At 36.9% G+C, this 11,797-nt stretch overlaps 1 protein-coding gene across 1 annotated transcript; it reads right to left on the bottom strand.

The window, feature by feature from the left end:
- Positions 1 to 1,117: 1,117 nt before the first annotated feature.
- LOC139748107 (uncharacterized) lies at positions 1,118 to 10,230 on the bottom strand. The gene is made up of 3 exons (XM_071660744.1): positions 7,611 to 10,230; positions 5,534 to 7,575; positions 1,118 to 3,800 (listed from the first exon to the last, which is right to left on the bottom strand). Exons 1-3 carry the CDS (start codon positions 9,958 to 9,960, stop codon positions 3,333 to 3,335), a joined length of 4,860 nt encoding a protein of 1,619 aa, XP_071516845.1. The 5' UTR covers positions 9,961 to 10,230; the 3' UTR covers positions 1,118 to 3,332.
- Positions 10,231 to 11,797: the final 1,567 nt, after the last annotated feature.

Below are 11,797 nucleotides of genomic sequence, written 5' to 3'. Positions count from 1 at the left end.
GAAGTGTCTGGGATAAACCATGGAAAGTTTTGTAGGGCCTGGATGTGGAAAGGGAGCTGTGGTTTCGGTGCATCACACATGACATCAAGAGACTGAGTGTGAACAAATGTGGCCTTTTTTGTCTTTTCCTAGCGCTACCTTTGGGGGGGTTGCTATTCATTGTGTGATGTGGTGGCAACGGGAGTGGATGAAGGCAGCAAGTATGAATATGTACATGTGTATATATGTATATGTCTGTGTATGTATATGTAAGTATACATTGAAATGTATAGGTATGTAAATGTGCATGTGTGGGCGTTTATGCATGTGTATGTGGGTGGGTTGGGCCATTTTTTCATGTTTCTTTGCGTAACCTTGCTAACACAGGAGACGGCGATGAAGTATAATATAGAAAAATATATATATATATATATATATATATATATATATATATATATATATATATATATTCCAAAAGAATGAACAGAGAATGGGGCCAAGTGGGGATATTCCCTCTAAGGCTCAGTCCTCTTTTCTTAACATTACCCTGCTTACATGGGAAATGGCAAATTGTGTATGAAAAAAAAAAAAAAAAAAAAAATATATATATATACCAGTATCCCTGGGGATAGGGGATTAAGAATACTTCCCACGTATTCCCTGCATGTCGTAGAAGGCGACTAAAAGGGGAGGGAGCGGGGGGCTGGAAATCCTCCCCTCTCGTTTTTTTTTTTTTTTTTTTTTTTTTCAATTTTCCAAAAGAAGGAACAGAGAATTGGGCCAGGTGAGGGTATTCCCTCAAAGGCCCAGTCCTCTGTTCTTAACGCTACCTCGCTAATGCGGGAAATAGCGAATAGTTTGAAAGAAAAGAAAAAAGATATATATATATATATATATATATATATGAATGGATGGATTGAATGAAAAAACAAACAGGAGAGGTGGTGACTACAGGGAGTCTCCAGCTTACGAATGAGTTATGTTGATGAACCCAGTTCATAAGCGGATTTGTTTACAAGTTGGAAAATGTTAAGAAATGATGGTAATTCACATAAAATTTGATTAAATACCTAGACCTAACTAAAATAATGTATTGAATATTGTATTCTGAAGCAAATATGGCTAATGAAACATTATGTCATGCAACATTTAATGAAAAAAATACATATTTAAGTGGTTCCGTGGTTCATGAGAAATCAATTGTAAGTCAGATGAGGAATTACATATAATTTTTTGGAGCTCATTCATAAGTATGACTGTTCATAGGTCTGATGTTCGTAAGATGGGGTCTCCCTTGATTCTGTGTACATTACGCCCATACATATATAGCTTATTCATTTCATTTCCAAGTAATAATTGTATGATTAGTTTACCCTTAACAAGATTCATGGATAACAAATTTCTGCCAAAATTTAAATCTAATCAATTTAACTTACACAGGTATTTATGAACAATAACATAAATATGGGAGTGTAAAAGATACATGTTTGATCTTAAAAAATTCTAAGTTATGTAAATTATGTAGCAGTCATTATAAAATCATAATTCATAAACCTCATTTGACTGTAAATCACAGAACTAAAATACCAATACAGCCCTACCAGTTCCTGGAAAATCAATTTTTAAACCACAGCAAAAATTCCAAATTTAGCCAGTTAAACTTATTAGTGTTATTGAAAATTTAGCTTTAAATGTGCTCCTGTGTCATGCACTTTGAGCAATTCATACAAGTAATACTATAATCATATGCGTGAAATTTATGTCACTGGCTCATTCTCTTTCAACTTAAACCCAATGCTTCCAAAATGTTGACAAGCAAATACTGCTATCAAGTTAACTAATGTTTCCTATTTTACGTAATCATTTCATGCTTAAGGTTTATATGTCTTTTCTACACTAGTGATACATCACATCACTTATTAAGAAAAATGAGCCAGCCACATGATGTCTTCCTATATTTTCTGGCTACACAAGGTTTACTTGTTTGTACTTCACAAATTAATTTATAAAATAATCAAATCTTATAAAAATACTTACAACAAAGTATTATTCTAAAGCTTTCATTCAGTAATACTACAGCTGTGGCAAAGATGTGGAAATGAGGGCATCAGTGCCATTCATATTTGTACAACTAAACATACTTCCTCCATCCCTAAACAGCTATACTGTAAAAGTTTGTACTTTTCACTTACTTCAAATTAGAAAGTGTCTTTTCTGTACATGTACAGAAATGTAAAATAACTCAGTTTTCAAAGGAAACATTGAAAATAAATATCTGCTTAACCAACTTAGACATCTAAAGCTCACAAACACAGAAGTCATCAAAAATTACTTGTGCAACTGTATCTCCCTCCCTGACCAATGCCTGCCTTCATCAATCATATTCAGTCCCCTTTACAAACAAAAAAAAAAAAAAAAAAAATCATGATTATGTTTGTTTTTATAAAGTTCACAGAAGTTTCAAGTATATTCAGTATTTTTCTCAATTCGTTGTCCCATAAAATGATGAAACAGTATACACAGAATTGATACCCTTCTGAAAAAAGTAAGGCTAAGAGGAAGTTAAAATGTATAAGAATTTAAGCTTTGTTTACAATTCCAATATGTCAAACAGAAACATAGCAAAAGCAGTTATGTGACCCAGACCAAACTATTAACTGTAATTATCATTTAAGTTACTCACATCAGTTGCATATAAAAGAGCCATAATGAATCATGTCATTGTCATAATTTATGAATGAAAAAATATCACAATATAGCACCACATTTCTGTATTATCCTAATATATCTCGTTACTTTTTTCAAGTATACCGCACAGTAAATTTTTACACACCACAAAGTAAAAGCATTATTTGAAAGCTATGTCTGCAACACTGATTTTCTTTACAAAAATACAAAATATATGATATACATTGAACTGTCATATACATTAAAAGATTTAAGTTATCAACCACTTAATTATGGTTGTCCTCCATGTGATGGATAAGGGCCCACACTGTTCAGAGATTTACAAGATAATTTTAAGGATATGATTCATATTACATTAAATCAGTTAATATAACACTGCTAAATCTGTATTCTTTTTATGATCATTCAAAGGAGATGAACACCATAATCCCTTTAAAAGCTGGCAAAAATTTACTGCCCAAGGCTGGTCAAAAAATAAGTTAATGTCAACATTAAAATTTTATAAAAATTTATTTCAAGCTGTTTAAAATTCTAAACAGGAAACAATGTGATACTTTATAACTACTAAACAACCCTGCATATCATCCATAATGATAATGAAAACAGTGCATTTTATTTAGGCCATTATTGCTATCAACATAGAAACCTGTATTTTCTTCATACTTTCAAAATTGCTCACCTTGCAGTGTAACAGTAAACATACCTCTGTTTGCTTCATGGAAAATATAACCACTTTTCCTTAGAAATTCTTTTATTGTTGGTTTCAGTCTAGCTTGTCCTCCAAAACTATGAGCTCCTCGACCTGTAATCAGAGACACCTGCATGCGGTGTAATCCTCGAGCTGTTAGCACTCGTTGTCTTTCATTAAGGAATGCTTGAGCTGCACTTAATGCTTCTGTAACATGCAAATGGTGCAGATCTAAACAATTGGCATCCTTAATATGGGCATTGGTTGTTTCTAATATCTTCTTAGATGCCCGTTGATTGGCCTCACATAATTTGATTGAGTGCTCATTTCCTATGCGAGCATAATAAGCTGCTACAGCTTTCATCCCCTGACTGGATGCTTCCTGTGCTTTTTTGAACGCTTCCTGACGCTGGCGATAGTGTAACTGAGCCTCATCACGATAAACCTGTATCAAAATTACACATACCTTTACACATTGAAATATGTATGCTACAATAAACATGAATGGATATCTTATATGTACAATAGAATTATCTATTATGTTGAACTCCATTTCCATAGTTTGGGTCAAGTGTGCACTTCCTCTCAGTTCATTTTTTAATAGTGAACAACATGGCATGAGCATGACATGTCCCCATTCAAAGGCCATCTCAGGTGACAGGAATACACTATCAGAAAAAAAGTAAAATTTAATCAGGGCTTTGCAGGCATTTGTAAACTTGACTCTTGAAGGTAAAAAGGTTCTAGGAAGAGGTAAAGACAAAATGGGGAAAAGAGTTCCATACTTTAGGTGTCTCAAGGAAGAAGGATGTATCATATAATGTTCAGCCCATCAATCAGGGAAGTTTTATTGTCTAGATATTGGAATGGTCCCCATTCAAAGGCCATCTCAGGTGACAGGAATACACTATTAGAAAAAAAGTAAAATTTAATCAGGGCTTTGCAGGCATTTGTAAACTTGACTCTTGAAGGTAAAAAGGTTCTAGGAAGAGGTAAAGACAAAATGGGGAAAAGAATTCCATACTTTAGGTGTCTCAAGGAAGAAGGATGTATCATATAATGTTCAGCCCATCAATCAGGGAAGTTTTATTGTCTAGATATTGGAATGGTTCATGACAACATCATGGTGAACCAGCACTGTGCTGTCCATCACATTCCCCTTCCTGACCTGTTAGCAGTGATGACCTTTGTGAATACAAACTTGTTGGTATTACACTACTGTGTAAACTTGCTTAATGTTCCCGTTTTGCTAAAAAACTTTTAATGTCATCCTCAGCCATAATAATACTGTTGGGGAAAGTCTTTATCAAAAATTCCATAACTGCTCAGAAGGGTTGTGTGTACAATATTCACTGTAAAGAGTGTGATCAGTTTTACACTGGTCAAACTGTAAGGTTTATGGAGTTAAACATGAAATAATGTTAGGTATGGTCAAGAATCTAATGCAATATTTGTTCACCGTTGAAAAATTTTTAAATATGTTACCCAGAATGTAGGTTAACCTGATTTTGTAACTTGAGAGAGGCGAGGATGACCTGTGCCCTAATCCATTTGACTGTCTCTCTACTCATTTCCGAAGGCTTAGGCTGGGGTGTCTAAATGTGTGAGGATGTAACAAAGATGAGAGGAGAGAGTAGTGTGTTTGAGATAAGAAACATGGATGTTCTGGCTCTGAGTGAAACAAAGCTCAAGAGTAAAGGGGAAGAATGGCTTAGAAATGTTTTAGTAAAGTCTGAGGTTGGTGAGAGGACAAGAGCTAAGGAAGGACTAGCACTACCACTGAAGCAGTTGTGGGAGTGTGTGAAAGAGTGTAAAGAAGTAAATTCTAGACTGATGTAGGCACAAATGAAAGTGAATGGTGAGAGATGAATGACTATTATTGCTTATGCACCTGGCCATGAGATCATGTGGCAAGTGTTTTGGAAGCTTTTTTTTCCCCGTAAGTTTTGATGCAAGAGACCAGGTATTAGTAATGGGTGATTTGAATGTCAAAGTAAGTAATGTAGCAGTTGAGGGTATAATTGAGGAGCATGGGGATTTCAATATTAAGAATGGAAATGGTGAATAGCTTCATAATTCAGAGGTTTTATGTACCTGATCCACCTCATGGAAATGAAATTACATATTCAGATAAATAAAATTCCAACAGAGATTCAGATAAAAGATATTATAGATCACCTGAGGATCATCTGGCAATATGTCTTCATTCTCCTGCAGAGCAAATGATTCTTCTTGTTCCTGCTGGGCTAAGCTATTTTGCTGTGCCTGTCGAATCATTTCTTGTTCATACCTGTACAGAGCCTCAGGGGCTATCACAGTTTTGGGAATTCCTTGTTCTGTCCTGTAGCGACTACAAAGTTTTTCTGAAGTATCTTTGTAAATGAAACCACTTCTTGCAAATTCTTCTCTTAGTGCAACAGGATCAACTTCAGGATATTCTGCCTGTAGGCGCTGTAGACTGAGACGAGACGAAAAAGGAAGGTTGTCAAATACTTTATCTCCTTGACTTAATTGTAATGCTTGCTCTAAATCCATAATTTCCTGGAATCGCTGTGGTGGGTCTAATTGGAACCCCTGATCCAGATTTTCCATTTTATTTCCACTCCTTGAACATGCCTCTGCATCTTCCTCCTCCTGCAATCGCCTTGCATAACTTTCATCCTCACGAATAAGGCTGTCTAAAACCTCTGTTTCGTGCTTAAATTTGCCATCAAGAGTATCCGTCCAGTATTTATGAATCATGTGACAAAATTCTAAAGGAAGAATAACGCTACGGTCCTCTACTGTCAAGTCGCCACTGATTTCAAAAGAACCTGATGGACCAAACATGCTATTGAGCTGTGAGGCAAATAAAGGGTCCATTACTAATGTTATGTATTGGGCTCCTCCTCCATCCTCGTCATTGTTATTATTCTCTGTCGACTTCTTATTTTCAACTGTTGCATTTTTCTTCCCTCCATGTTTCTTCTTGGTCTTCATACGTTTAATTTTTGTCATACTGAGATCATTAAAATCTTTCCCAGTTAATCGGGTAACTCTATCATCAACAGAATCAGGAAAATTGAAAGAATTTTCCAATGATTTTTTACTATCCAAGTCCTTAGGTTGCTGACTTTGCTTAAACTTCCTAGTTCTTTCTTCTGTCAACATATCTGATGATATATCACTGGCATCAGCGAATGACGAACGGTCATCCCTGCCATCCCCGGTGCTTGTTGTCTCTGAGGTTGATTCTGTATCCATGTCTAGTTCCCTGGGTTCTTCACAATTAACATTTGCATCAGTAGGATCTGACATTTCGTATCCACTATCCAACAGGACATTCATTGCCCAGTTTAAGTTATATTTGCATTTCTCAAATACATCTTGAAGATCCTCCTCAGGAATCTTTGGAAAGAATGCAACCAAATTTCGAAATGGCTCAACCAAAGTGATGTCTAATATACATTCAGTCATCGTGCCTTTATCTAATTTAAGTTTACCAGTAGTTAAAGGTCCATTTTCAGGAAGAAGGTCATCTCCGATGTTCTTGGGAATATAATCTTGCTGGCAATACATTATCTTCATCCCATGAAGATTATTATCTTGCTGAACAGCTTCAAAGTCAGTAGACTGAGTTTGGGTTTCTGCATCAGTTTGAGTTATACTAACTTTTGAGTTTACCACATGAATATCTGAATCTGGCAAAGAATTACTAGAAATATCATATACCTCCTGGTCATCTGAATGACCAGAACTGGTACTAGCTGCTGAAAGAGCTCGAGTATGCTGTTTCTGTCTCCTACATTTTCGTACAGCACCAGTATGTGGCTGTGGTTCTATGGTAACACATTCTCTCTCTTCCCTTTCTGTATTCAGGTGACTTGTGGAGCTAGGTAATAACTCTGGTTCACTTGTGTCCCAAGAGGGTGTGCCGCTTTGAACAGGATTCCATGAAGCTACACTAGGATCTTCTAATACATTGGTCTTTACATCCACATTTTTTAACCACTTTGTTGGATCTCCTTCTGTTCTTTTACGTCTTGTTCTAGTTGGCTTACAAGCACGTATGTCAGTGTCATTGATTTCTTTTCTTGGAGAATCCCAGTCCAAAAGGCTTACTCCTCCAGCTGTATCAACACACTCCCATGAGGCTAAACTGTCGTCAAGTAACTGGTCACCGAAGCCTTGGGAGGAATCCTCTACAGTCACTTTGTGGGATAATTCATGTTCACTAGTATCTTGTTCAATCAGAGTGAAAGAGAATTCTCATTACTTATAAGGATATCTGTGTCATTTTTAGTTAAATTCTTTTCTTCACACACTTTTTTTCCATTCTCTGGAAAATCTTTCCAAGCTTCCAAAAGGATATCATGTGGTTGTATCTGAACATCAGTTTCAGAACTACATACGAAATTTACCTTACTGTGACTCGAAAAAGAGTTTTCAGGTATTACCATCTCCACATGTGCATCACAGCCACCAGATGGGACATAGTCATCATCAGGTAAATTTTCATGTTCTTCATCACTTGCGTCTGGTTTTTCTGCCTTTCCCGGCAAAGCATCTGTATTTGTCTCATCGCTATCATTCACTGTTTCTGACACAGCTTCTGTTAAACTTTCCCTCGAAGAGACACGTTCTTGATTATGATTTATTGGCAAAAACTTGTTTTGCTCCTCATTTTCCTTTGATCCTGTAATAAGCAGTGACTGAGATTTATCATTTTTCTCTTCCATATTGCTACACAGTTCATACATGATTGAATCTTCATCAAGAGTTTCATTTGCATCAAAAGTTACCGTGCCTGTTTCTAGTCCTGCGGCACTTCCACCAAGACGTTTCTGTAACTGTTCTTTCATGGCAAAGTCAAAACTCATGACCAGTTCACTGAATTTCTGGTCAGTTATTTCCTCTTCCCCAGAAACCTGTAATGTAATATCATCCCAATCTGTCTCATTTTCAACATTAGTGTTAATATATGCTTCCTTAATTATTTCTATTTTCTTTTTCTCGGATACATCTATCCCTTGCAACCCATCTGTAAGTTCTGGTTTGCAATTTGCCTGCTTACATGCAGATTGATCTTCCATGCTCTGTGTCTTCTCCTCATCCTCATTTTCTGTCCTTTCATTTTCTTGTTTGGTAATTTTAAAATCTTCATGACAGGCTGTATTTTCAATTTCATATTTGCTGACATCTTCCTTCTCTTTTGTTGACCCTCCTACATCATCACCTTGAACATTGCTTTTTTCATTAATATGAGGCACTTGCAGTTCCCTAACTAAATCAGTTTTATCGCCATCATCTTCAGTTGTAACACTGGGGGGAGACCACATGGAATCGGCTTCATCTCCTTCAGACTCGTATCCTTCAATTATTACATCTGCATCTTCATCCTCTTCACCAGAACTCCAGTCATCCTTTTTACTTAAATTAGCTTGAAACTGTAACTGTGAAGTGCTCACTCGCTGTGCATTCTGGTTATTTCCTTTCGGCACTTTATTCCAAACTTCTTCCAACTCGGGTCCACAACTCCATACTTCATCATTTTCATAGTTTTGTTCACTCAGCTTAAATCTTTGCAGGTCAGCAATTAGGTGTTCAACCTTTACATCTGACTTGTATCGGCCTTTCATCTCTACTATTTTACTTTTAGGTACTCCGTGAATATTTCTTTTCGCAAGTTCTTTTGGGTTTAGCCTCCATGGGGTATCTGGATCTATAATATCCACTTCATAACCAAACTGAAGAGCTAACTTGATATATGGCCTCATTTCCCATATCTCTATATTTGTATTGTCGATTATTATTGGAGTCTTACCTTCTTTAAGCCTCTGACGTGCCCTGTGCTTATTCCACTGATGCGCATTGCTAAGCTTATTGGCCTCGTATTTATATTTCCCATGTTTATCATGGAAAAAGTCATCCGTGGAGAGGATAACACCAGTCCGGCCCTTCAGTTCTCTGGCCAAAGTTGTCTTGCCAGAGCCAGGCAAACCCCGCAGCAAGACCAATATCTTAATATCCTGTAAGACTTTACGAACAATTTGATCTTTTTTACTGATTTTTCCTGTTTTCTGTTTTGCTTTCGACTGTGTGGGCTGTTGCGGAATGTGGACTAAGCTGCGGCTCATTCCTAAAGGCCATATTCCATTAGTTGACGTATTTTGGTAAAAAGCATTAGGAACAAATTCTGGGGCTAAGACCCACTGAGAAGTATCATGTTCCCGAGCGACCTCAGCATCTGCCACACCAACACCCCTCAGGGGTGAACATGATGGTGATGATGAATCACTGTCTATTGCACATAACTTATTAATGGGGGACGCCATGACTTTCTCTACATTGTCACTAGTTACGGCTGTATTTGCTTCCTGTCTTGAGCCTAAAGAGTCACAAGGGGAGTGTCTTACCCCATCCTGAGGTAGGGAATCTGCGTTTAATAAATCCCAGGCATAGCCTGGCAGGTCAGTTTTGTCTATCATGGCCAGTAACATCTCAGAGGCACTACCTGAATCCCAGTCACATGACTGGAGGATCATTTTGATGACTTCATGTTCAACAACCGTCCCGAAGATCTCCTCAAGGTTTGTTAGCACTTCACCATGGTCAGTCCCCGCCATAGTAACACTTCAAGTCCCAGAAACTGATAATAGGATAAAAGTGCGCCACATTCGTGTACAGACATTAATAAACTACTATTACCCTCTTTATCTCGACTAATCACGTCTCGAGCACCTGTAGGCAATATATATATTACTTGTCTTCCTCCACCTTTACTATAGAGTCTATATTAAGTTTATAGACTCGTAAAATCAGCATGTAAAGTACTGCTTCACGGGTACTGCCATGGACTTCACCTCTCACTATTCTTACCACACGACAACTATAAGGAATGGAATTTACGCAAGACAAACAAACTTGGTCAGCCATACATGTATGTGGCAAGGTGTTGGATCCTATAGAAAGCCGTTGTTCCCTCCGCGATCGTCACTTCGATAGAGTTCAACATGGTTTTCAACCCTTTATTCCTTACTAAAGGGATGGGATCCTCCTATTGCTGTCACAGGGTGTTGGTGATCATGTCTTCATTTTGCCACAAGATCAGTTTTTACTTCATCTTGTTGACAAGGAACTTCTATGTATTCGCTCAAATGTTTACAATAGCATGTCCAGAAGGCGCCATTTTTGTTGTCGTTGCTTGAATGATGCAGTTCTGATCATAAATCTGGCTGGGTTGTATACCTTGCCACCTATAACTAAGCACACTTGGTGCTTATTTAAGTCTCAGGTGGTTAGATAATAAAGCTAACTGAAGTTGAAATATTTTTATCTTTTACGTTTTCCTTTGAGACGCATCATACTCTTGTATGACCTGTTATTTGTTGGGGGACATAGACATTTTGTTGGCAGGCATGTCATTATTGCAGATCAATACTGTTTATCATAACAAACCACTTTGTCACCTAGTTATCAACATTCTTGATTAATACACACCTTTGATAAGATAATTTTCATATGGTGACTAATAATACCTCGTTTTCCTGCTAAATGACGCAGAAGTTCAATTAAATGCATTTGCACAAAAGTTGAGGTGATATATTGCAAGTTGATTGTGATGTATTATAATTTTGTTCTATATCCTGTGGCAAATATTTTTTTCAGAAGTCTTCGTCCATCTGGTCTTGTGGTGTTTGGTGACAAGGTTATCATCATGCGTCATGTTTGTGTACCAGACATGTTATGAGTGGCGGGCAACCCCTTTATCTTCAAGTACCATAATCATTAGACCTTCTCAAAAACGAGACGAGTTAGTAATGATTATAATCTGGATGAATAACTTTAAATTATTTCTACAACTGTTATCAGTTTGATATAATAATAGTAAATAAGAACTCATTTTGAAAAACATTTTTGTGTAATCATTATACTTGTTCCTTGCTCTTGCTTGTCATATATATATATATATATATATATATATATATATATATATATATATATATATATATATATATATATATATATTATTCTTATTATTATTATTATTATTCATCCATCTGTCGCTACTACGCCACACAGGAATCAGCCTCGCTATCTCCTGCTTCAGCGAGGTAGCGCCAGGAATACAGACAAAAAGGCCACATTCGTTCACTTTTTTTTTTTTTTGCCGAAGAATGATTGATGTAGGGTGATGTTGTGGGACTACTGTAGGCTAGATAAGGTGTTGATGTCTCGTGGTGATACTGTAGGGTAAATGAGGTGTTACAGGTCCCATGGTGGTGTTGTTAGAGATAATGAGTCGTTGTCGCTGTTGTTAGGAATAATGAGTCGTAGACGTGTCCCTGGGGTGCTGTTTAACTACCAGTACACACTTAAGTACGATATGTAACGTTATCAGTGACGCTGTCAGATAACTGTGATGGCTCCTCGCTAATGGCCATTAGTTAGCTCCATCGTCTT

This window comes from Panulirus ornatus, chromosome 72 (assembly GCF_036320965.1).
Source record: "Panulirus ornatus isolate Po-2019 chromosome 72, ASM3632096v1, whole genome shotgun sequence".
In the NCBI taxonomy this organism is placed as follows: Eukaryota; Metazoa; Arthropoda; class Malacostraca; order Decapoda; family Palinuridae; genus Panulirus; species Panulirus ornatus.
This window is presented reverse-complemented; position numbering and strand designations above follow the sequence as displayed.

What these genes read in the sequence shown, in the direction of transcription:
- LOC139748107 (XM_071660744.1), bottom strand. Translation starts at nt 9,960, where the DNA reads ATGGCGGGGACTGACCATGGTGAAGTGCTAACAAACCTTGAGGAGATC. An exon ending in TGACACAGATATCCTTATAA is followed by an intron (nt 7,576 to 7,610) that starts GTAATGAGAATT and finishes TGATTGAACAAG; the next exon opens with ATACTAGTGAACATGAATTA. An exon ending in TATTGCCAGATGATCCTCAG is followed by an intron (nt 3,801 to 5,533) that starts GTGATCTATAAT and finishes ATTTTGATACAG; the next exon opens with GTTTATCGTGATGAGGCTCA.